General features: G+C 36.5%; 1 protein-coding gene across 1 annotated transcript in view; it reads right to left on the reverse strand.

Moving 5' to 3' along the window:
• CDKL5 (cyclin dependent kinase like 5) overlaps nt 1-25,047 on the reverse strand; it is an 81,220-nt gene that overhangs the window by 12,500 nt on the left and 43,673 nt on the right. Inside the window, exons 8-13 of the mRNA XM_086609139.1 lie at nt 21,201-21,390; nt 16,701-16,781; nt 12,104-12,264; nt 8,762-9,788; nt 4,920-5,025; nt 2,716-2,839 (exon numbers count right to left, since the gene is read on the reverse strand). Coding sequence (XP_086465265.1) covers nt 2,716-2,839; nt 4,920-5,025; nt 8,762-9,788; nt 12,104-12,264; nt 16,701-16,781; nt 21,201-21,390 — 1,689 coding nt within the window. The remainder of the gene's footprint in view (nt 1-2,715; nt 2,840-4,919; nt 5,026-8,761; nt 9,789-12,103; nt 12,265-16,700; nt 16,782-21,200; nt 21,391-25,047) is intronic.

The following is a 25,047-nucleotide window of genomic DNA, read 5'->3' on the forward strand; positions in this document are numbered from 1 at the left end:
AAGTGAAAGAGAATAACACATCTACTTTTTTATCAAAAAGGCAAAACTGAGCAAGTTCAAGGTTATTTACAATAAATTAAACTCTGGTAAAGAAAAGATTTTCTGGAAGGATGAGAAATTTGCCTTTTTTCAAATCAAGTTGTCTAAAGTTCAGAAATGATCTAGTAATTTAAGAGTAAAACCTGATGACAAAAGTTGAGTTTATAATATCTTTATTTTAAAGAGGCAGGACAGCAGGGACAGAGTGAAGAAATGCACACAAAGACAAGGGAACATCTGTGACAATTCAGTCTAGCAAACATTCACAAAATCTTTGACAGAAGAAAGGCAACACAGAGCAGTAGTATGAGAGAAGCAATATTTTACAGTAGTGGCAAGTCCAGGTGGAATACATGTCACTCATAATTTCAGATGAATTGTCATGTACCAGTTATGTATGTCAGTCAAACATCAAATATTTACTTCATCATAAAATTGATGTAAGCAGAATCACATTCCATTAGAGCTTTCAACATTTTCATAAGCATTTACACAACTTCTATACAGAAAATTAAGTAGAGGAACACAGACTCTACATCACTCAGGAATCTGATTAAGCTGCATTTATGGCACAGAACAATTTTGCAACATTAGACCATTGCCAGGACAACTTGCACAGAGTTAACATGTAGAGCTGGGCAGGAAACATTTCAGGAAAATAGGGAGTAGGAAAAACAAAGAGAAAGAGAAAAGCATGCCAGAATAGCAGTAACTTGGTGTTGCAGGCACTGCCATTCCTTCCATTTCACAAGAAGAAATGCTTATTCTTCTGTGGGTTCTTCTCTCAAAGGAGCTGTTCCACTTTGTGAAAATATTTGAGTACATTAATTGGAGCAAGGACTTAAATCTAACCGTCTAAAAGTTAATGAAGGGCCTTATTCGCTAGGCCATGCTCAGCATCTCTGTGGTCCTTTTGCTATTTCAACAAGATGAGAAAGGTTCAAGAGAATGTACTGAGGGACACAGAGAATGTGCTCAAGAATAACCTCTAACTTCTGGTTCAGGGCGTTCACTTGTTAGATCTAAGATCTTGGTTCAAGCCTCTGGTTTAAATAATGAAGAACAAAGGCCCTGCACTCGAGTTCCTCACATTCCAAAAAATAATACTGACCCCAGAATATTTGTTATTTTTGAGTATATCTCTGGTTTTGACTGGCAATTCCATCCTGGAGCTGAAGAATCTTCCCAATAAAAGGTTAGTGGACATCACTCTGTTCCTTTGAAAAGCTTTGGTTTTGATAATTTGGCATTGTAAGCAAAAAAATACTTAGTCAAAAAATTCCCAACCAGCTCTAATAACATATGCTGTTATTTCAGCTCGGAGTTAAAATAACATTACATGTTTCTTTGACGTGATCATATAATAAAAGGTAATATATTGCCGAATGATATATAAAGCAAAACAAGATTCCAGTTGGCTTATATTATACGCAAGATAGAAAGATTCATATACGAAGGACAACAAAATATGTAAAAGGGTTCAACAGTAGGAATAAATACCTTCTTTAGCCACATAAGTCACAACATAAGTACCATCTTTTTACATAAATGACTGGATTCCTCAGCTAACTTCCACAAAATGGATGTAGGTAGAGCTACTGAAGGACAGGAAGCAGACTCTAGTGAATCAGAGCAGGTGACAAGGGTTCTGGAGTAAACATCTTCTATTACTGACATGAGTATATAACTTGAATACAAGCTGAAATATCAGTTGTTTCCCTCCCCCCTGCCCTTTTCTTTTTTAAGCAGATAATTCGCAGGTTGTTCATGTGACAACACATTAAGTCAACAAACCACTGAAACAGTTCTTTAGACAGCATGATTTTGTCGCACTTTCAGAGAGCAGTGTTTTACATAGTGGTATGAAGCTTAGCTGAACCATGTTAATTCATACAGTCCATTCCTCCCACCAATCCTTTGAAGCTCCGTTTGCTTATTTTTATTCAGTGTGCTTTATTTTGATTGAACAAAGTAGAAGACAGAGTATTTTAGAGCTGAACAGCTCTCAGAGTAACAAAATTAAGATATTTCCCTTTAAGTCCTGCAAAGCTATGCATATGCTGTCATTAGATTAGCATAATTATAGCTAATTGTTCTATGTTATATAATGGAGCCATGTGATGCTTTTAATCTTTTAAAATCAATATACACCATTAAGATGTTCCTTAGTCCGTTTTCCCATAGAACATACTCATTTCCTTCTGTGGTGCCTAAGCAAAAAGAGCAGCAGTCCCCATTGTAGGGTGAATATTATATTCTTCATTAATACAGTCTTATTTTATATATGGAAACATGCATTTTGCTATTTTTTCCATTTGTCTGACAATTCATGCTCCTGGAATCCACAGATGAAGCTACAGCCTTGCTATCCATACTAGATGCACACAAGCACTTTGTATTATCTTTACTGAAGATTAATAGCGGAAAAAAGTCAGGAAAGACTGGACAAAAGTATATAATCTTTAACGCACTCAGTGTTATGGTGCAATGAAGTATTTCTTGCTGCTCAAAATGGGACAGCCAACATGCAATGCTATGTCAGTGTAGTCACAGGAAGCAACTAAGCACATATAGACCATTGAAAATTTTGAAAAAAATGTGGGTTTTTTTTCCCTCCTGTTAAAAAGCCCCTTTTTTCCTGCCATTCTCTACACATCTGTGTAAATAACAACTCACCAGGTGTCAAAGGTGGTTTGTCTCTTTGAGTGGTTTGCCACCGTGCTGCTGTCTGCTGGTAACACAGAGGGTCTGTTTGAGACATTGTTTTCTATGTATGTGCTCTCTGGACGCGGAGATGGAACTGAACAGAGAAATAGCAAACAATGTACACTGAGCTCTGCCAAAGATCACATCTTTCAGCTGTCTGCTGCCTCTCTACCTCTTTCACAGAAACAAGACAGTGAAGATACAGTTGTATTTATGTATGACTGGAAAAAAGCACACTTTCTTTAACAGTTGGAAAAGCTGTTGTTTTGTGATACTTGCAAGGTAATATTAGTTGTAAAACGAGACCATCATCAGAATTCGGCTAAGTTGTTATTAGATTTGAGAACACTTCTATCTGTAGGGAGCCACAAATTCGACTGATATTTAAAAACAGGAAATAAAATTAAAGGTTGAAATACTGTTATTAAAGACACCAAATACTACACTTCAGGCTTTGTCTTCACTTAGACCTTAATAGTACTCATCCTGAAAAAAATTACTTTTGATTTTAATATAACTGAGAGATTACTCACTAAAACTGAAAGGATCAAAATCAGATATTGTATATTTTTCAAGAAGACACACTGTGGGTTTTGAAAATTGGTTATACATACCTAAAACATAAAAATATATTAGAATTATGAATATCACCAGAAATACCTGCACTGGATTAAAAATTGATCAGACACCAGTTGCAGCACGACACTATACTATTTATCAAAAATGAATCTGTAAGTTTTTGTTCAAGTTGTAGTACAAAAGTATATGCTAATAACCTTTGTATTGTCAGTATTTAAGAATTACATAAATATTATTTTACTTTTTTAAGAGAAATTTTTTCTTTCAAAAGTTTTTCCATATGCTGCTATTTATTGTATTATTTAAATATAGTATCATTTCTCCAATGCAGTAATTTTTTGTGAACTAAAATATATTTGTTTCATAGGTATAATTAAAGAGGAAGAAACATCTAGTTTACAATAAAGAACTGAATGCAACTGCAGACCTACAGTTTCCTTTCCTTAGACTTCTGGAAAGTAATTTTTCCTTGGAACTTCTATTTCACTATGTATTGAAAAAAAAAAAAGGATAATCTGTGTCTAATTTTAGGAGTGTTTCAAGGATTTATGAAAGCAATTGAGAATTCTTAAGGATTCTCTGTTGCATGTGCTACAAAACCTTACATTCAAAAGCATCACTCAAAACAGTACAAGCTTTAAAGTTGTTCACAAGTTTTCATATTGCAATGGGACACTTGCACGGATTGGCCGATTTTAGCATGTCTAAATTGGGTCACGGGCCAACTGATCAACCTGAAGAGGATCAGAGGGAGATTTGTGACTCTACTTAAGGTTGTTAGGTGGCTCATAATCGAATTTTAGCTGATTGGGGCTTCTTAAGATTCAGGGGAGCCCCACAAGCCTCCTAACACTTGCAGGACAGTAATTAGCTTCTTATCATCCTTGTCTTTTTCAAAAGGATTACCCAGGTTTAGCCATGAGGCAGCTGCTAAGAAATCACCATCTTTTGTTTACCATAGTAAAACAATATCCACCAGTGTGTATGTGCATGTGTATATATACACATACACCCATATACATACACATACAAAGTCCTGTGTTATTATGTATTCTGAACTGGAATTATATGAGTGCTTTTGCCTGTAGGAAACCCTGATCTTTAGTAAGTCTGAACAAAAGAAGTTACTATAGGTTTCGAGCAACAAAAAGTTAGTATTATAGTCCATGCACCACAGTATCTGAAACAGATGAGTAAGTATGTCAATGTGTTACAAGTACAAAGGTGTTTAGATATAATGTTAATAAGAATTTAAAATATGAATTAAAAACATCAATGAACTGTTTACTCTGGTAATATTGAATTTATTTTGTTGAACTCCCCCTGATAATCTACCTTCTGCTTTACAAGGTACTGCACTGGATATACTTATCAATCAAAGTGAGTTATCATTTGCAAATAGATAATATGATACTAATACAGTTACTACATACAACCTAGCAGGTCAACCCAGTGTCTGAAAGTGGGGTAGTAATTCTTCTTCCAATAAACTTTTTTAGTTATTCATGTTAGTTCTCTGTATCCATTGACACTACTTGATTTATATTCCATGTTAAAATTCTTGTTTAAGTTTGAAAGATCCACCATAAAATTACCTCTGTAAAAGCTGCCAACTCTTCTCGGAACAGGGTCATTATACAGAATTCTATTTTCCTTAGTAGATGCTCCATCTTCTGTGTGTGGATCATGATATGCTCCACCCTAAACAGAAGAACAATCAACTATTTAAAATGAAAGATTATAAATTGAATTGCAATTTTTAACCAATATACATAAGCAAGAAACCCTGAACTTAACCACACACAATTTTACTGTCATGCTATTTATAATTGCCACTATCAAAGCATAGACTATATAATCAATAACTATTTGGTTTTGCTGCTTGCTTGCTTTTTCCAAAACAGCATTAACAATATTTTGCCTCGTAGTTGTAATTTTAAAGGCCTGAGCACGATTCAGACCCTGAGATTTTTGTTGTGAATTAAATGCAGTTGTAACATCTCTGGAGGAATCTTTTACTTGAGGCCTTGTTAAATTAATTTCTGATGGAATCTAGTCACTGTGCTACTGGCAAATTTTAAAGAGCAAACAGGAAATACATATAATTTGTGATAACTGCAACACCAAAGCACTATCTCTTATCAGCTGTTATACAGCAGTACCTAGAGGTACCAATCGTCACAAAATCACAGAATCATAGAATGGTTCGGGTTGGGAAGGGACCTCAAAGATCATCTAGTTCCAACCCCCCTGCCATGGGCAGGGAAACCCTCCACTACACCAGGTTACTCAAAGCCTCATCCAACCTGGCCTTGAACACTCCTAGGGATGGGGCATCTACAACTTCAGAAGGGCAACCTGTACCAGTGCGTCACCACCCTCAGAGTGAAAAATTTCTTCCTTAGGTCTAATCTAAATCTGCCCTCTTTCAGTTTAAAGCCATTTCCCCTTGTCCTATCACTACATGCCCTTGTAAAAAGTCCCTCTCCAGAGGTAGTCTCTGAACTAAGAAATCTATAAGCTAAATAGTTAAGTCAGACAGAATAGCAAGAAGAATATCATTACCTCTAATTTACTCTATTTTCCTCAATACAGTACTTCCTGGAAGGTATTTCAAGCAAAAGCTTAAGTACACCTTTAGAAACATCCTATGCATGTAATTTGCCCTCAAATATGATTTAGCTCCACTCTTAAATGAACCATGCTGCAATTTTTCCCACAGTATGGACAGACCAGATAAAATTCAATGCTCTCTACAAGACCCCACAGGAAACTGTACTGAAACCTCTATGTGAATTTAAACCTAGAATGTCCAAGAAGAACAGAGGTTAAAAAATCAAAACCACAAAAAAACTCAACCAAAATTAAAAATTTGGATTTCAATTCACTATATGAGTGATTTGCAAAATCTGTTTTGCTTTCTATTAATTAAGATCTGGCCTCACTGTCACAGATAAAACAACCCTTGAAACTGTGCCAAGATAAGAAATGGAGCTAAAACAATGCTTTAAATCACAGTTTGATTCTTCTAAAATTTAAAAGAGGCTGAAGCATTTGATTAAATTACTACTTGTGTAAGATACCTCTTCTTCATCAGCAGTTGTTACACATATGAGACAGTAATAGCAACTTGTACTTGATTTTCTTCTGTTTGCCCCCTTTTGTGTATGTTTAATTTAAAATAAAAATGAACCCTTAAAACAAAAGTGTTGTACTGAGACTTGAAAAGCCCCAAAACTAACACTGAATGCAGGTCTTTTTTCCTTTTTTTTTTTCCCCCTTTTTTTTTTTTTTTAAGCAAGATTTAGAGCCTGGCAAACACAGAGTGCTTTTCTTTAAAAATACTTGGTAAAGCTAAAGAGAAAAATCGTTGAGAGAAAGTAGAAACATGGAAGTGAGGAAACTTCACAAAATATGAGTGGATAGAAAGAACCAGTGGAACTGACTGGAAAAAAAATAATAGGAAAACAATAAAGAATCTTTGAGAACACTTATGTTAATCCTGACTTTTTTAGTTCAGTAATCCTGAGGGAAGTTAAATTTTCTTATTTCTAATGTAGAATGGTAGGGGTGAAGGGGAAGGATAAGAAGGAGCCAAAGAATGACTTCTTTGTGAAGAGGCCTTTAGGAGGCACAAGAAGATTGACAATTTAATTGTGGTTTGTTATTGAAAGTAGTATAAACAAACAAAAACAGCTTTGTGAATTTACAGACTTGCCATCCTTTTCAGAAGACTGTTTTTCCTTTCAGGCTTCTGATGGTTGAAATACAGATTTAAAAGCATTAATTGAAGGCTTAAGTTTAGAAACACTGACAATAAGAGATAAAGGCAAGTTCTTTTCAAATGATGAGGCATTCCAAACCAAAGTAAAATGAACAAAACCATGAGCATTAAGATACATGTCCATCTTTCAATTAAAATAAAAATTTGTCAACCAATTGTCAAAAGACAAAGAATGATTTAATAAGAACAATCTGCCTCTACATAACATGAAATAAAATTACTAGTGAAATTAATAGCTGCTCCATAATGCAGAAAAAGATCCTAATACTCTGAATCATACAAGATAGCACGAGCATTTATTATCAAAACCTGAAATGTCAGTGTTATTGCCCCTCTACAGTAACATCCGGAAGAATAAGTAACATTTAACTTGACTGAAATGAGAGAGAAAAATGACTACACAAAGAAAAAAAAAATGTTTTGAAATGGATCTGTCGTAATCCCTTCTAAGTAGCTTTTTTTTTTTTAAAAAAAATTGCATTGTATTTCTCCTTTTTTTTTTTTGATGAGATCTTTTCTCATGTGTGAATACACCTAATCTTGAATGGTAGAGATGTGGCAAGTATGAAAAAAAAGTATTATACCTTTTTTCCCTACTGGACTGAAAACTCTTTTTTTACGGTACTTGCAGACCACTATCAAGTCAGCTACATATATTTCTTGCATAAACTAAGTAGGCAGAGTTTTTTAGTCTCTCACAGTAAAACATATTTTTTAGACCTGAAATAATATTTGCAGCTCTTTGACTTCCTTCAATTTGTCCACAAATCTGAACTAAACGTTCTCTCCTTACAAGTCACTTTCTCACAGATGTACGTATAGAGAAACAAACATTCATTTTTGTACTTATCTCTGCACCATTTGCCCCTAATTTGGATCAATGGTACAGCAATTTAAAGATTTAGGGACAAATGCAGTCATCTTTACACATCTGATGTGTAAAATATCAGATAATTCAGAAGTGTTGTGTAAGGAATGTAAATCAACACCAGAACTAGCCCTTCCTCTACTCACTAAATGACACTCACAGCAAAACACAAGGTATCTAGTGACAGTAATCACTGTAAGGAGTTAATTTACCAGTAGCTTCTTCAACATAAAATCTCTAGATTACCTCAGTTATTTGTCGTACTAATCAAGAGAAATACTGCAAGTTTTGATATTCCTCTAGTAAATTGTGGCATTTCAGCAATAATATCCTGCTACAAGTGAGTGAAAAGCTCACTTCAAAAATTAACATTAACATTCTTAACAGAAAGACATACAAGGAAAGCTAAATAAAAACACAAATGAGAAGGTTAATTAAGCAAAATAATATGATAAAAATGACATCAGACAATGTAAACAAAGACTAGGAACTACTAATGAAACTTTCATTTCAGAGACAAATTTTTCTGTTCTCACATTTCAGTACTTTAGGAGAATGCTATTCACAGTCCATTTCTAAAAATTATTTTTAAAATAAAAAAAATCATTTTGCATTTGAAATATTTAGCCCTTCTGATAAAAGCCCCCACATCCTTTGCCTTAGAACAAGATAAACAAACAAATAACTGCAAACAAAGAAACAGAAGAGAGAAAGCAGGACACTGTCCTCACATGAAGTAAGGAGAGGAGGGTAAGCCCTCCGTAACAGCAATATTTTGAACTAACCCTGTTAGTATCTTCCGTACAGTCTTCTCGTGACGAGCCAACAGATCTTGTGAGTGACTTATGCTGCACCTGTGGAGATAACAGTTGCAGGCTGTTTGCTCTGGCTGCCATCCCTTGCCCTATGCTTAAGCCACCCTCTGAGCCCTTTGACCTCACTCTGTCCCGGCTCACATACATAGAGTGTCTATGAGGGCGCTGCTGTGAAGAAAAAGGACTGGTATAACCTAGACCATAGGAAAAAGATTCATGTGGAGCAGACAGAGAGTGGGAATGGCTTCCATCCATGTGATCTGGCAGTTTTAACTCCTCCATTGTTTTGGAGTGTCTTGTTGATGGTCTTCGGGTGTCCAGGGTACCCTCGCTGCGGTTATTCCTCCCGGACGGACTGAGCAAAGTTCTGTTATCGCTGTGTCGGGGAGCAGTTGGACTGGTAGGAGAGTTCAAGTCCATACAGCTGGATGGAAAATACCTACTGCTGTTTGGTTCTGCAGCTTGGGCCCTGGCCTCAGAAAGGTTGCCCACGGATTTCGAGTCTGTCAGAACCCCATGGCTCTTTGACTTTGTCCGATATGAAGGACTCTTAGAAGACTGTGGGATAGTATCAATATAGCTGTGGCGACTGTGCTTATCACCGGGTTGCAGTGTCCCAGTTTTGCTCTGAGAAGTTTCCATAAATGAGTGCCGGTTCTGCTGAGATCTGGTGTTAGATTTCAGGTACTTTGTGCCTGGACCATCAGAACTTTTCGGGTCCACATTAAAATCAAATTCTGTTTTTGCCTTTGTTTCCTTTGGGCTGAGAAGATGTGGCATGTTATTATTGGCTAGATCCTTGTTGCCAGATCCAGGTGTGTTGCTTGATTTTTTTGCATGCATTGGACTATGTGCAGCTCCAGGAAGGTTTCCATTTAAAAAGCTTTCATTTGCTGGAAGACTCTCTTCTCTTGGCCCACCAACCCCTAGTGTCTGTATATCCTTGCTGTTTGATCTGTGGTGTGACTGCAAAGCAGAACTTTTGCTGGCTTGATTTCTACATCAAAATGCATAAAGAAGCATTAATATATCAGATTACATATTCATATATTAATAACTTCAACAAAAGTACACTCATTTCAGAAGGGAGTTGCCATTTTAAACCACAAAATTTAACTGCAGTAAGATCAAATACAGCCAAGTAGGCATCAGAAGCCCCACTAAAATAACACATTTGCAAGCGTTTGTACATTGTTGTTTCTTTCTGGTTATATTCTGATGGACAAACTCAGCTTTGGTTAATGACAAAAAAAAATGAAGTTATAAAATCCAATCATAGAAATTCCAACATATTTTTATCCATTTATGCACGTGTGTGAGTAATATATGTGCACATTAATAATGTAAGCACTACTTCACAAAAATTAGCTGTATATCCTTTGAAAAAAATCTTACAAACACCTGGCATATCAAAGTGAAGGTAGAACAATGAAGTATGTCAGCACTGTCAAAAAACTCTGATACAATCAATGCTCCAGGCCATCTAATGTTTATCTGATTTGGAGAGAGAAGGGAGGAGAGAGGGGGAAAAAATGATATTGTGCTGGAAAAGACATCCAGATGGCGTGAGCCTGAGCTCAGTGCAGCAGGGCAAGCCCTGTAACACCAAACCCAAAAACAGATCTATGACAGGAACCCCAACTTTTGTGGAACTTGGCACTATCCCAGTTCTTGGCACATTAACTCATCCCCAAAGCTGCATCTGAAATGCTCTGCACCCAGACAGACTTGGTGCAGAGCTACTTGATGATGTCCTTAACCTCTACTTTACTTTCCAGTTCTCCTGGTTTTGGGATCAGAGGACTGAGATACAAGCTGGTTCTGCAAATACTCAGTCTGGATTTATTTGAGTTGGATTTATTATCTCAGGTTTTCTGGCATAAAACCAGTTCTGCTTCTGGGCTTATGTCGACATTGCAAAGTAGCAACAGGTGAGCAATGCTGCAGCTGTACTTGTTAGCCTTGATGGACCTAGGCTGGCTATGAACAGTTAACTTATTTCTGTATCAAATCCATGATAACCTAACTCAGATGTATTACTGAGGGTTAAAGTGAGAGCTCACTGTACAGATGAGTTCATACCTTTGTTGATCTTGTTGATAATTATAATTGGATAATGCTAGACATTTTTAAACTTAGGATTTTTGTATTACTCACTTTCAGTGATCTAATTATCTAATCTATTACAGTTTCTAGATATTTGGTAATTTTAATGCCAGTTTAAAATTTTTTTAGTAAAAAGGAAGTATTTTCTTTTTTTAAACTTAGACATATAAGAAACCTAGTAATTTTAAATCAAGCAGCTAGGCAAGCCTTTGTATTAGACATAAGTTTCCCATGGATCTAGGTTTTCCTTTCTGATGCCACATCTCTAATGGTAAAACTTCTATCCTAAATATCTGTAAAAGCAGCTAAAACCTTTTGGTGTCTATCTCGGAAAAAGTACAGATTGTAAATATCATCATTCAAATCCTAAAATGAGGAATAATTTTTTGAATCTTGCAGGAAGAGCTAAACAAAAACATAGCTAGGATTAAAAGCCACTATCGTTCTGCATACTTCAGAGGGCAACCTTTAGGAAAGCTTTTGTCAGAAGAATACCATGAGGCTTTTTGTACTTAAGTATTTTATCCACAGTGATGTATTAAAATCAAGTGGCTTCTCTCAAGCTATGAGGGTCTAACAAGGGAGTGAGTCACTGAGCAAATACACCCTGCTTTAAGTTCAAGCAGACTAAACTTGATTTGTAACTCTGCAACTGCAGACAAAATTCTGTTCATCTCCAATTTAGAGCATGATCGATGCACACAATTTTCAAGACATTTAGCTGCTAAAAATCTGTGTGAATTTTGAACTTTCAAATACCAGAACCTTGAACAGATTTGGACAGTAATGGCACCATTCCAAATAAAAGAGCATTCCTTTGGAATCTCAGGCATACTCCAACCCACAAAATTCCTCCTGTTGTTCAAGAAAAAGCCTGACTTTTTTTAAGATGGGTAAGACAACTTATTTTTCCTTTGTCATACGCAGAAACGGCTTGCATGTTGTCTTTGTTGTTTTTTTTTTTTTCCTTCAAGAAGCATTCAGCCTGATGCAGAAAATTAGTAAAGATTTCAGCTTGAATAGCTATAATACAACAAAACTGTGTCTACTTCCTTCATTCAGGGAAGCAACATGGAACACGTCTTAATATGCCTAAACTGTCGAATGACTACTTTTCTTTTCTTGGAGATCATCTAGTATGTAAGCATGATAGCAACTCTTTGGCAGAGCAAACGTCAGTGATGACAGTGACATGACTACGTTTACCTGTTAGATAATGTGTTGCTGTCTACGTGGTAAGGTTTTCTCTTAGCTGACCGTGAAGGTGAGCTTCCACAGCGATCCAAGAGTCTTTGGGTTTGAAACGAAGGATGGTTCAAACACTGTTCTGTCAAATATCTATCTGCTGGATCTAACTTCAGTAAGTTCTTTGGAAAACAAATCCCGAAGTTTAAATGTTAGTATTAGTATTTGCATCAGCAAAAAATAGAACAAAATTAAGAATATTATTGGGATAGTTTTTTTAATCTGTAGAGTTTCTGAAATTAGATGTAAGTGCTAGAATAATTTCATATTGCATTAAATTACATATAATAAAAAACCAACACTTTCGAAATATTATGTTCTACTTAAGAGACAGAAGGCCTCAAACTTGCTTATTATGAAACATATATATGCTATATGTATATAATGAATATATATATGCACACATTATATACGTGTGCTTAAAATACGTTTAAAATACAAAAATATGTATAAAAAAGTTAAAATATGTTTTATGTATATACCTCTATGTGTTTAAAATATGTATTTTATTTTTCAGTATATAAAGCACAACAATGCTGTTTAGAATGAAAAATATTAAATTTACCAGTAATAAAATGCTACAATGAAACAGGCTTTACAAACAAACAGAACAAGGATATGGGAACATTCTTATACAAACAAAAATAGTCTTCTAAAGTTAATAATTTAAAAAATACACAAATACAAGAGTTCTGTTTTTTACTTCAGGTTCAACTCCACTCACGTTTTTAAAGAACCATCTAAATGTTTTACAATGTGCTCAGAATAACATTTGCCTTGTAATTCTGTTAGATCTGCTGTGATGCTGCACAAATACACTTTCTGAGATGTTGAAAATAGTTAATCACAAAACTAAAAACCAATAGGTTAGGTATTTTTGAAAAGTTTGAAAGGTTTCCTGCAGGAACAGGGCAATACAAAACTTAGCTTGGAATATTTGAACATGCATGACTGCCAGCAAGCATAAAAGTTTGAATAGCTATTAAATAAAAAAAATGTATTTTTTAAGGGTTATATAGGTTGAACACAGAACAACTCTATGTGCATATATGCACATGTGCATGTGTATACACACAAAAAATGCGTATCTGTATATGCATTAATATAGTTTTCAGACACTTGACCATAAACTTCTTTTCCTTTCACAGGATCCCTGCACTTCAAAATGGAAAACGCTCAGGAAACTAAGCAAGCGGCCAACGACAGTCCTGTGTAGTTCGGTCCTACAGTATGTGTATCTTCCTTTCTGAAGTGACAAACTGTATACTGAATGATTAACCTTTTCTTTCTTGCTTTTTTCTGGTACTCATCATGACAGTGGCTCAAACAGCCCAAACAAACATGAGAAGGCCACACGTGATTTCCACATTCCTCCTCAGAAGAGAAGATGTTCAGAGGCTTCTCTCAAGTGCCTGTACGCTAACTTGCAGAACCTGGACCACAAGCAAGGAGAACTGAAAGTCCATAGGGAATCACAAGGCTGTGAACTTGCATAGAATCACAGAGAAGTAGTGGGACAGGCCTCATGGCTTAGGCATGGTCACTGATGGGTACAGTTGGCTTCAGAAGGATGGAGGTGAGGAGGAAGAAGAGTGGCACTCCATGTAAATGAGTTCCTGGATGGTACCAAGTGCCAGTATGAAATATAAGGTGTATTCATTTACAGTCTCTGTGTCAGGATTAGAAAGGAAAGCAACATTTGTGATGTTATGGTAGGGGGTTGCTACCAACCATGCATTGAAGAGCATGAAGAAGATGAAGAGGACAGCTCTCTACAACAAGTAGAAGTCTCCTGATCACAGATCCTCACTCTCATGGCAGAATTCAACTATCCAGACATCCAGCCTGTGTAGATGACCCAGGAGATGTCCGGACTATGTTGGTGGAAATTTCCTAGTACAGTTGCTGGAGAGGCTGATCAGCCAAGGGTAGGACTTCACTCTACTTGATCTGTTGCTCACCAACAGTGAAGTACTGGAGACAAATTTGATCAGAGAAGACAGTCTGAGCTGTAGTGACCATGAGATGATGGCAGTTAGGATTTGAAGGAAGGGTGGAAGATAAGCATCAGGGATAGGACCCTGGACTTCAGGAGAGCAGACTTCAGCTTCTACAGGGAATTACTGGGCAGAATCTCCTGAAGAACTGCCAGAAGAAAGGTGTCCAGGAAAGTCACTTGATTTTTACAGAAAATTTCTTGAGAGTTCAGGAAGAAACAAGATTTTCTGATTTTATTGAACAGAAGATCAGAAATTTTTGCATTAAGTTCAGGTTGGCTAAACAGGGAGTTTCTTAATGAAGAAAAATGCAAAATGAGAGTGTATGAGAAGTAGAGTCAAGGACAGGATACAAAGGAGGACCATAAAAGAACTGTGTTAGCACAAAGGATAAGCCACTTTGGAAGGCCAAGTCCAGTCAGAGCTAAGGCAATTGCAGAACATGAAGGATGGAAAGAAGGGGTTCTACAAGTATTCTAGTGGTAAACAGAATCTCAGAGAAAATGCATGTCTGCTGCTGAATGGAGGAGATAACTGACTGACAGGTGATAAGATAAAAACTTAAACACTCAATGTCTTTTTTGCCCAAGTCATCACATGCAAAACCAGCTCCCAACTCCCAAATGCATGCTTGCCAAACAGCATGATTTGTGAAGGAGAGGGGAGGAGAGGAGCAACAAAGCAACCGGGCCAAACGGGTGCCTCTTCATTAATCTAGTCCAGAAACGCTCTCTAAATAGAGATATATCAATAACTCACTACTTTAGCTGGCATAAGTTGAAGTGTGGGTTATTCAGTAATCTAGTAATCAAACCTGAGGTCCCTGGGAATGCAGATAATGAGGAACACACCAAGCGTGGACATGTGCCAGACTGTTCAGTGTCTGGAGAAGAGACAGGCACACAGCAAAGTATGTGCAGCATTTGTAACATGCAACTTAACCACAAGTCTCTTCTGTTCTCTTCTTGTAGTCTTTTGCTCATTCTTTAACAATGTTCCAACTCCTGAATGTAGGTCAAACATGAAATGTCTTCTCTACAGAATCCCTGACCTTTCTCACCTTGTAGGGAGAAATATGAACAGAAAAGTTGAAAAGAATTACTTAAAGTGGAATGGAATTATTCGGAAATCTGTGTTTCTCTAAAATTCAAGTGCTTCATTTCACAACTCTGTAACCTTTAGATCACACCAAAAGTACAAAAATAACATTGAGATATAACATAAAAATTAGCATAAAATGAAAATAAACCCCACCCCAGCATGTGTAACAATGGTCTGAAGAATGATCTTGAAATTGCTGCTCTGCAATATATGCTACTACAGCTTGAGCTACAGCTATGATGGCAGAAAAAGTTTCTGTGAATTAGAAAATAGATGAAAATGTATAATGCCAAAACAAGCAATTATATGCACTGAGGTACCTAATTTTGCAGACTCCATGAAACCAAGAAAAATGTTATGCTGACTCTCTTCATAAGGCAGGAAGATTTAATGAAAGTGATTTGAACCAGTTGTGTTGAAGAAAAGAGTAGAGCAAATTTGGTCGATTTCTGCTGGATACATCAATGCTGCCAAAAGCAAGTAAAGATCCTAGTATACCTCAAAGCAGACAACCCCTGGTTTCCAAGACAACTGGGGCAGATGGGCTTGGGACCACACAATTCATTTAGAGTTGATTAGCCATGTCCACACTTCATATCTATCCCAGATGGCCTTTAATTCTTAGGTGGTACCCCTGTGATTCTAAACCTAATTTTTGACACTATGACTTTTTTTTTTTTTTTCAAGCTTACTGTGGATGAAATAACAGAAGGGTTATAGTGTAGCTTGCCACGGTGATGCTTTTGTAGTACAATAATAAGGACAACAACAATATGCTTTGCATACCCAGGAATACGGTACAGATGCATAGCACAATGCTTTAAGTGGCCATTTTGAGGAGAGCCAGCTTCTCCTGATCCCTTGTAAGAAAATATCTCAGGACTATATCCTAGTTTGGCCGTGGGTAACTAGATGACTTGTTCCAAAACAGGACTGAAGAGTAACAAGATACATGCTGCATAGAGGTGAGTGATAGCAAGTAGACTAAAAGGCTCAGGTAAAAAAAATAAATTACTGTGCATCAACTTTGTCTTTGACAACTGTCCACATCTTCATTCTTATCCAACAACAAATGAACAACAACTCAGGTTAGCATAATTTTCTGTAGATTTATCTAAATTTATTATGGGTTCAGAGCTCATACTCCAACATTACTAAGGTAACCTGTGCATCTGAATGCATGTCAGTGTGAAAGCATATTGCTGCAAATGATTGTGATTCTTTTGACTGGACTATGTATTGTTTATCAAATCAGTCAAATTTTAACAGACTTTCCTGGCATTTGCAAGGGGTATTTTCCTCATTCCTAGGAAATATCAAGCCTTGCTACAAACAATGGTGATATCAAAATATCTCAAAAGGAAGTTTGCAGGTACTTTTAAGATGTATTAGGAAACAAAGATAAAAAGTCACATCTTTCCCTACATATTACAGACAGAAAATAAAATATGTTTTCCTACCTTCATAAGATCAAGCAATACACCACTTAAAATTCCCAAGTATCTTCTCTCTAAAGACTGTGGATGATTGACTGCTGGAAACTGTAAAAATAATATAGCATAAATATACTGAGAATGTAAACAAGGTATACATGAATACAATGTTTCAAAATATAGAAACTACACAGTGAATCAAGGCATGTGATTAATGGGAATTACAAGCACTGAAAAAGTTAGTGGTTTATAGAATCATAGAATCATATGAAACATTACAAACATTATAACTAAACAAATAACTATTGCATGATATGCTCTAGTCAACCAAAAAAATTATTCTTGATTAGTAGGGCAGTCAAGGAACCTCTCTCAAATGAGGAATAATCAACTTAGATTTATAAGTGTGTTTGTGGCATGATGATTGACAAGAGGTGGGAGGTTTAAAATAGATTCAGAAATAACATAAGTAATACATATTCTAAAAAAAGATTAAAAATAGCTTTGAGAGTGCAAATACAGCACTAATTAAATACCAAAGATTCACAGACAATTTTAAAATGTTTTTAATGAAAAACAACAAAATCCCAAAGGTTTAAGGTTCAGGATGACTCCTGTGGTCATGCTGCAGTAAAAACTGGCAACACTGTAAAAAGTAGTGCACATTGCTGGAGGGCATCTTTTGTCAACTAGAGTCTGGACAAAACTCGATGAAGGCAGCATTTGAAACTAGCCCTGTCTAGAAAGAGGAAGACAACAGGCAGGGATGATTCAAAGTAAGAAAAAATAAAGCGCAGAATTGGGGTTTTCTTGCTTCCTTTGTAAACAGAATCTTTTTATCAAATGAAAGGAAAGTTGCTCAATATTTCATTGCTATAACACAACGTCATGTACAATAAGCTAACAAGAAACAGGTAACAAATCCATTTCCAGACCGCAGCACACATTGAACTGAGAGCAAACAAATAGATAAACTGATTTCAGTGAGGCAACTTCAAATTTAGAAATTAAACATAGATGCCAGTGGTTTCTGAATTAGAAATTAAGACTGGATTTCCGACATAAGTATAAAACCCCTCATGGATCCAACTTATGCTGATTTTAGAGAAAATTATGCATTTGAATACCAGGGAAGCCTCTGGAAAACAAAACAAAACATCACAACCATCAGCTAGCCTATTGGCATTAATCACAGTTTATCCAAAACCACACAACTGAGATCCAGACACTTTGTTAGCAGTACCCAGAGTTGTAGAATTTGCCTAATAGCATGCAAGTGTTTCAATTGCAGCCTGGCTTGATCCCATCCACATCCTATGTATTTTCTAAAAAGTCCTCTTACGCTAGCACATCAAAGCAAGAATACCGACAATATGAAGCATGCAGTGTTCTCATCTACTGGTACATAAAAGTCATCAGTGTATATCAAAATGGATGCAAGTCATACATAAAACATATTCACATAAAATACTGAGTTATAATTAAAGTATAAAACTGAAAAGAGAAGAAAACAAAACTCAAGTCAATGATTGAAACAGACAACAGCAACAACAACAAAAATCAACAAACAGGAAGGCAAACAAACATTTTATGTGGAAGTTTGCTATAGTATAAAAACATATGAGAACTCTATGTTTGGTTTAAAATGTCAATGAACAGGAAGTCTTAAAGACTTTTATTCCTTTATTTTCATTTGTGTATTTTTCAGCTCTCAATTAAATCTAGTTACAGTTTGGTGCACATATTTACACATTCAGTTTCCGCTTCAAACCTATGCTTTAAAGTGCAACTCAGTACAAACAGTCACCTCCAAAAATGCATTTTATTTGGAAGCAAAACGCGTTGCATGTGCACTGTATGTGCTTAAGTGTTAGACCACTATGAATTGCTGCCCATTATTTGTACTGACATTATGTTTCATAAATTACATTATGTGAGCTTCGGAGGAAAATGAAAGAACATTAGTTTGAACATGTTTGTTCCTAAATAATCTCTACGTTCTCTTTTTTACTTTTCTTTCTTTTGAAGTGGTTTACTAACAATTGAGAATTTTTTTAAGTCCAAGTCCGCTATGTTGATCTTAGCAACCTAGGTGAACCAAGGCTTCCATGCTTACGCCACTTTTTACATGAACCAAATGGCAAAATACTCTAATCTTCATGTAGAATCACCATCATAAAGAAGATTTTAGATCTGGAATGTTCAGGGTAACATAAAAACACGCCAAAGCCATGCAAAGCAATAATAAGAGATGGCTATTCAGTGGAATTGTTCAGATTCTCCAGCTTATTTATAATTTATTTGTAGAACAATATTTACTGCCCTACATTACCACTCACACTTTCCATAAAGGCATGAGCCTATTGGTACTTTCTGATTCCATATTATTTTATTTCCTTGGGCCTTCAACATACCACGGATGCTTTCTTCCTCAAAAGGACTGAAAAGAGATCACTAAACACTCCTTAAACGTCAGGAGCGAGGAAAACTTTCTCTGTGTGTGTATATATATATATGTATACATGTACACATGGAGGAAATGAGCAGGAAGAAAAGACAGAAGTTTTGCAAATGCGCATCTGTATAAATGTGCATGTGGTGCTGGAGTGTTTGTATTAGAATTTTTTAAATTCTGGTGCTACAATATGGTAGTACTTACAGTTACAATAACGCAGAAATTCACAAAGCCTAAACATATGGATAAACAATTCCACACATCATGGGCTAGTTTCTATCTTGTGAATACCCAGCACCAGATCCAGCTCGTAAATAATAATTTACATGATTACAGCATACCTTCTATCTGCTATGCAACTGAAAAATCTTCCACTATTAAGCACTAGCTATACTACATTCAGAAAAACATATTTTTAAGGTTCTGTTATAGCATGCAATAAATTTTTCCCATTAATTGACTAACAAATATCACATTCTGAATCTTTTTTTTTTCAGTATTTTTCATGTTTAAGCCATTATTCAGACTCCGGTATTCAAAAAACTACTCTCTATTAGAAGGACTATGTCACTGTCCTCATCGTTAGTATCCTGACTTCCTGACTTTACAGATGGGGCTAAGAAGGCAGCAACATGTCCGAGGCCAAGTAATAAACCATTGATCCAGGATGAGGACAGAGACTCATGACTCTCAACCCTGTGCTAATCACATTAGGTCCCTGCTGTCTTCTTGAATTACTGTATTTTAAAGCTACAAAACAAACATGCTTCATTCTCCTCCTAAGACATTACAGAGCATTTATCCAAATAAGATTACACTGCACAACTAAACTGCTGTAAAATAACATTGAAGAGGCAATAACCGATTTTGTTCACAACTTTCGAAGCACTGCTTTCCTGATAAGGGGTTATAAATTTTTTTAAACACAAAATCCCATCCAGTCCACTGTTCTAAACAGGATCAAATACACACAGGACCTTGCAAGAAATGCTTGTCTAATCTATTTTTAAGCTCTCCACTGATGTATGGTCTACAAACTTCAACAAAAACTCTTAGGAATTACCTGTCCTTGTAGCTAAAATAATTATTCTAACACCTTAAGCCAACTATCTCTTTTCTTATCATCATCAGCTAAACCCAATTTATGGTAACTTTTAACACATTTTAACACAACTAGGTTCCTCCTCTTTCCCTTACTCATTATCTAAGTTTTCTCTTTTACAGAGTAAAACTCAAATCTTGAGTCCTTAGCACAGATCAGGTCTTCTAAAACCTTTGCATGCCTCTTTATAGGATTTTACACTAACAATTTCAGACGATTTATCAAGATCATAAATTCACCCTTCCAAGCAACATTCATTAATAAAAAACATCAATCAAAGCTGAATTACAAGGAAACATGAGTACAATCACTGACCAGGTACAGTTAAAGATAACAGAGCTACTACTTCTATATCGCTTCTGGGATTTTGCCATATTACATGTCCCAACTTGAGCAGCTTCTCCACACTAGTGAATCTCTGTCATTACATGGTATTGGCAAACGCTTGAAAGGGAACAACGTTGTCAGTAGGATGAGCTTTTTTACTCACGTGGCTTACACCAACTCTCCAGGTATATAAGTCAAAAGACAAAAAGCTCTTCTGCCATAATAGCAGCATCTACGGCTCAGATTTTTTCAACAGAGAAGCCTGAAGACAGCAGACAGGAATTTTCCACATCCTGAACTGACAAAGCTGTGCTACTGAACTTCACAGTACAAATCTGGCATGGCAATGTTAAGCTGTATTTACACATTTGTATGCATTTATACATTTATATATATATCTGTATATATTTATACATTTATATATATTTATACATATGTATTTATAGAACTCGATACTGGTCTAATCAGAATTTTACTCTGAATCATGAATGCCTGACAATCTAAATATCCTATACTTACACAGAAACACATGCAATAGATAATGCACAATGTAAATGAAAAGAACCTCCACAGCAACAAGGACAATACTGTAAATACTGTGTGAGTAAAAGAATAAAAAAAAAAGAACAAAGCTTTCTCTTACCCGCAAGCCATGGAAGCGTGGGTTGCTATAGAAGAGCTTCATCTGCTCGGCTGGCAGTGGGCCTAGCACCTTCTGAATGGTAAAGAGCTGGTCAATCTCACTCTCGCCAGGAAACAAGGGCTGCCCGTCACTCAGCTCTCCCAGGATACAGCCTACAGACCACATATCCACAGCCTTTCCATAAGGGGCTCTGTAAAGTGAACATATAATGTTTTTTAACCCACTGACATTGCCTTCTTACTGAGCTGGTTCAATTTATTTGCCATATTTCCCAGAGCCACTTCCTTACAACACAGAAAAATACACTTTGATGTTAAAGCAACTACCTCAAACACCAAGCCCTCTGTTTCTGCCCTGGATTGCCTGATGTACCGCTGCTTGAAAAGGCAGGAGAGGAATTCTCAAGTATCCCCAGAGATCTGGTTACCTTTGTGAAAAATCTTACATATAAGAATAATGTTTTTGACTGCGAAGCAGTTACCATTTCCAGTTAAACTAGCACTAACCTCCCTTCTCTCCAGGGGTTAATGACTATTTCTGCATTACATTTCTTTTTCCATTCTGCTTAATAGGTGGATAGACATACTGGGTCTGGCCACTGGGAGAACAGAAATTATATGAAATCTTTGTTTCAGCATTCATATAGTGAAATTTTAGAGAGAAAAGAGAATGCCCCTGAAAACTATTCCTCAAAAAACACAGGTGAGGAAGCAATGAAAGAATCATAAAATAAATAATTACTGTTTTGCAGCAAAGCCACAGGTTGGAGTTTTTGCGGAGAAATTCTGATGGGTGGTCTCCATGTGTGCAAGTAACGTTGTGTGGTGGGGAGGATGGCACCTGGTACTTTAAACTGCTAATGACAAAAGCCAGGTCAGCAAGGAAGAGGTGTAGGGAATTCGTCAGAAACAAAACTAAGTGATGTGAGTATTACACCAGCAAGGGCTCTACCAGCTTTTCTTGAGACTACATGCAAGGGTATTTAATGAAGCAGAGGCAATATGGATACTCTAGTCAGGATAGACTTGAGCTTGAGGGTGGTTTGTAAGACATATATGATAGAAAATCAGAATGAAGAGAATTAAGTTTGTATGAAAAGAGAGTGGTGGACTACTACAACATTGAATCTAAAGGCACCAACACTGAAGAAACACAGAATCCTTTTGGACAGTGTCTGATTTTCACTCTCGGGTTCTGTTCCTCAGCAAGCTTGTTTAGCTGCCTACCTCAACTGTGCAACATCTAACGCATTACACGCTTTTGGCTTTTCATTGTTCCTACTATAGATGGAAGCAACTCCTTTTCTGTATGTCCGAGTTCTCGCTTGTGGAATTTGTAAAAAATTTTTGTAAACATCCAACTTATTCTAAGAATCTCTGTTGGATGTTCAGGTTTTGAGCAGAACTACTAGAAAATTATTCTTATGTCAAAGAAAAGGCATATAAAAAGAATAAAGACTGGAACAAAGATTGAACTGAAAACATTTTCCATAGAGTCTCTTCTTTTTGAAACTTGTAATCCAACAACTCAACCTCTGATTCAAGAGATTTGTAAATTACAGCTGGCTTGTATTTTTCTGGAATAAGACAGCACCAGGAGCTGCAGGTGGCAAATCCTATCCTAAATCTGTTCTCTTTGCTCCTTCCTTATGCTGATGATTAAGGATGTTTAGAGAGAGAACATCCTCAGACTAAAGAAAAGAATACCTGACTTTTCCCCATTGATTACTCGCGTTACTTCACTTTATGGGAAGGACACTTGGCCAGAGGACCCTGTAACCCTTGTGATGATTTAGTTAGGTGAAGGTAAAAAAGCATTTCTAGCTGGACAATAGCCTGAGTGAAACTACAGGCCCACTGAGATGCCTAGTGCAGGAGCCTATGGTAGCTAGGAAAGCTGAAGGAGGACATCAAAATTTCAAGAACCATTTGCCTTTCAGAATCTGCCATGAGACACTGCAGTCCTTTCACAAACAATCATCACAAAATCAAAGTTTGTCCCACTGGAGTAGGCTGCTGATAAGGAACCACCAGTGGCAAAGCAGAGCACACCAAAACTCCTCAAGTACTGCGACTACAATGGCTCTGTGGGTTCATAATTCCCTTACTAATCTTGCAGAATGACTACTTGTGGATTTGAAGAGAGACTCAATGTATGTCCCTTCTGTGATGCTGCTAGTCCAACCCACCCATTAGGTCAGATCTGAGTGCCAAAGGACTAGTTTTTCTCCGTACTGCAAAAGGCAACACAAACGAGAACAGGCTCCAAAGCCAAGGATCTGCTCTGAAGATATTCTGTGCCTGTACTGGAAAACTGAGGCTCTGCAAGCAAAACAGTTTGTTAGTGCAGCTAAAAACCTACCTCTTTATTATGACAGAAAAACAAGCACATCTTTATTTGCAGCCCCTTTAACAGGCAGGTTTCTCCACTGAAATGTGAAATGAGGAGAAGGTTGTTGTGGGCTGGGGCACTGGAGAACAAGCTAGGGTTACAATGGAGGAACGGGCTAAAACTCCTTTGAGGCAGGGACCATTACCTTTCCTTGCTCACGGAAATAAAGGAAGCTGAATCACAGTTTAAGAAGTTTCTACTATTTACTCTGTAGTAAACAGAAACAAATCAGAAAAAATCCATTTCTTAAGGCAGTGGCAGAGTAAATTGCAACTTTTTTGTTTGAAAAGGCATGCTCAAGACTTCTGTTCTGCTGACTGTCAGGATAAGTCTTGTCAGATCACAATAGGCAAACAATGCAAGGGTGATGTGGCTGGATAAATGAAGACTCCTACAGGACAGAGAGACCACACATCAAAAGTACTATAGTCTATTCTGCACAAATTAGATTCTCCAAAACATGTTTTCTTCTATTAATTTGGTATGCCTTAAAATCTACTGGCTTTTAGCAATATTTTGTCATCAAAGGCTACAGAGTACTCCACTAAGTTACCTGAGGCTCTCCAAAGCGAGTAGATTTTGGATGTTCTGTGAATAATTAGGCAGCGATTTCTTTCCTCTCCTGAAATGTAAGTCTTGAACTTTATTGCAAACAAGAAACCCCTCTGGGACACATTTTAAAAACTGGAAAAGTAAAACTGTATTTGTTAAAACATATATATTTAATAATCCTGGGAACACTTTAGAATATTAGATGCTTATAAAAATTTGGTAAATGCAGGGGAACAGAGAATGGGTGAAATAAGCGTCTGGGAAATAGAACAGGATTGCCAAGAAACAGACATCACTTTGTGCCAGAAAAACTTGGCAATAAAAACATACACCAGTAAAGTTGAAGTCATATGCACTAAATACACATATCCCCTCCCTTTCTCTCCAAGCTAACCAAACAAATTTAGTCAGTTACAGACAGACATGATTCCTGCAAAATTTCCTTTAGTAACAAAACAGTTTTGAAAACTGTAGGTCAGATTAGTACTACATCTGTCAAGCTTATCATGTCTTTCTTCCCACATCCTCATTACTACTACGGACAGAGAGTACAATGTTCTGTAACTAAAAAGGCCACAACTGATGCTTTCTTTCCAAGTCCTTTTTTATACTTATATATACACATACACACATGCACTTTGCTAGAAGCTTAATAATATCCGTTCTCTCCAAAATACGAAAAACTGAGCTTTAAGGTTTTTAATAGCAACATTTAACATACTATTCTGCACATAACAATGCAACTGCCTGCCAATTTGATTAAGATTAGCCAGATCTGGGAATACTGGTATGACTTTATTGATAGAATAATTATTACCTCATGCTTTACCTATTGTGGAAACGTCTAGTTCAGTGTTAATCAATGCTTCCAACAAAGACATGTTTCTCAGCAGCATGAAACATT

Source organism: Tauraco erythrolophus, chromosome 1 (assembly GCF_009769465.1).
Source record: "Tauraco erythrolophus isolate bTauEry1 chromosome 1, bTauEry1.pri, whole genome shotgun sequence".
Taxonomy (NCBI): Eukaryota; Metazoa; Chordata; class Aves; order Musophagiformes; family Musophagidae; genus Tauraco; species Tauraco erythrolophus.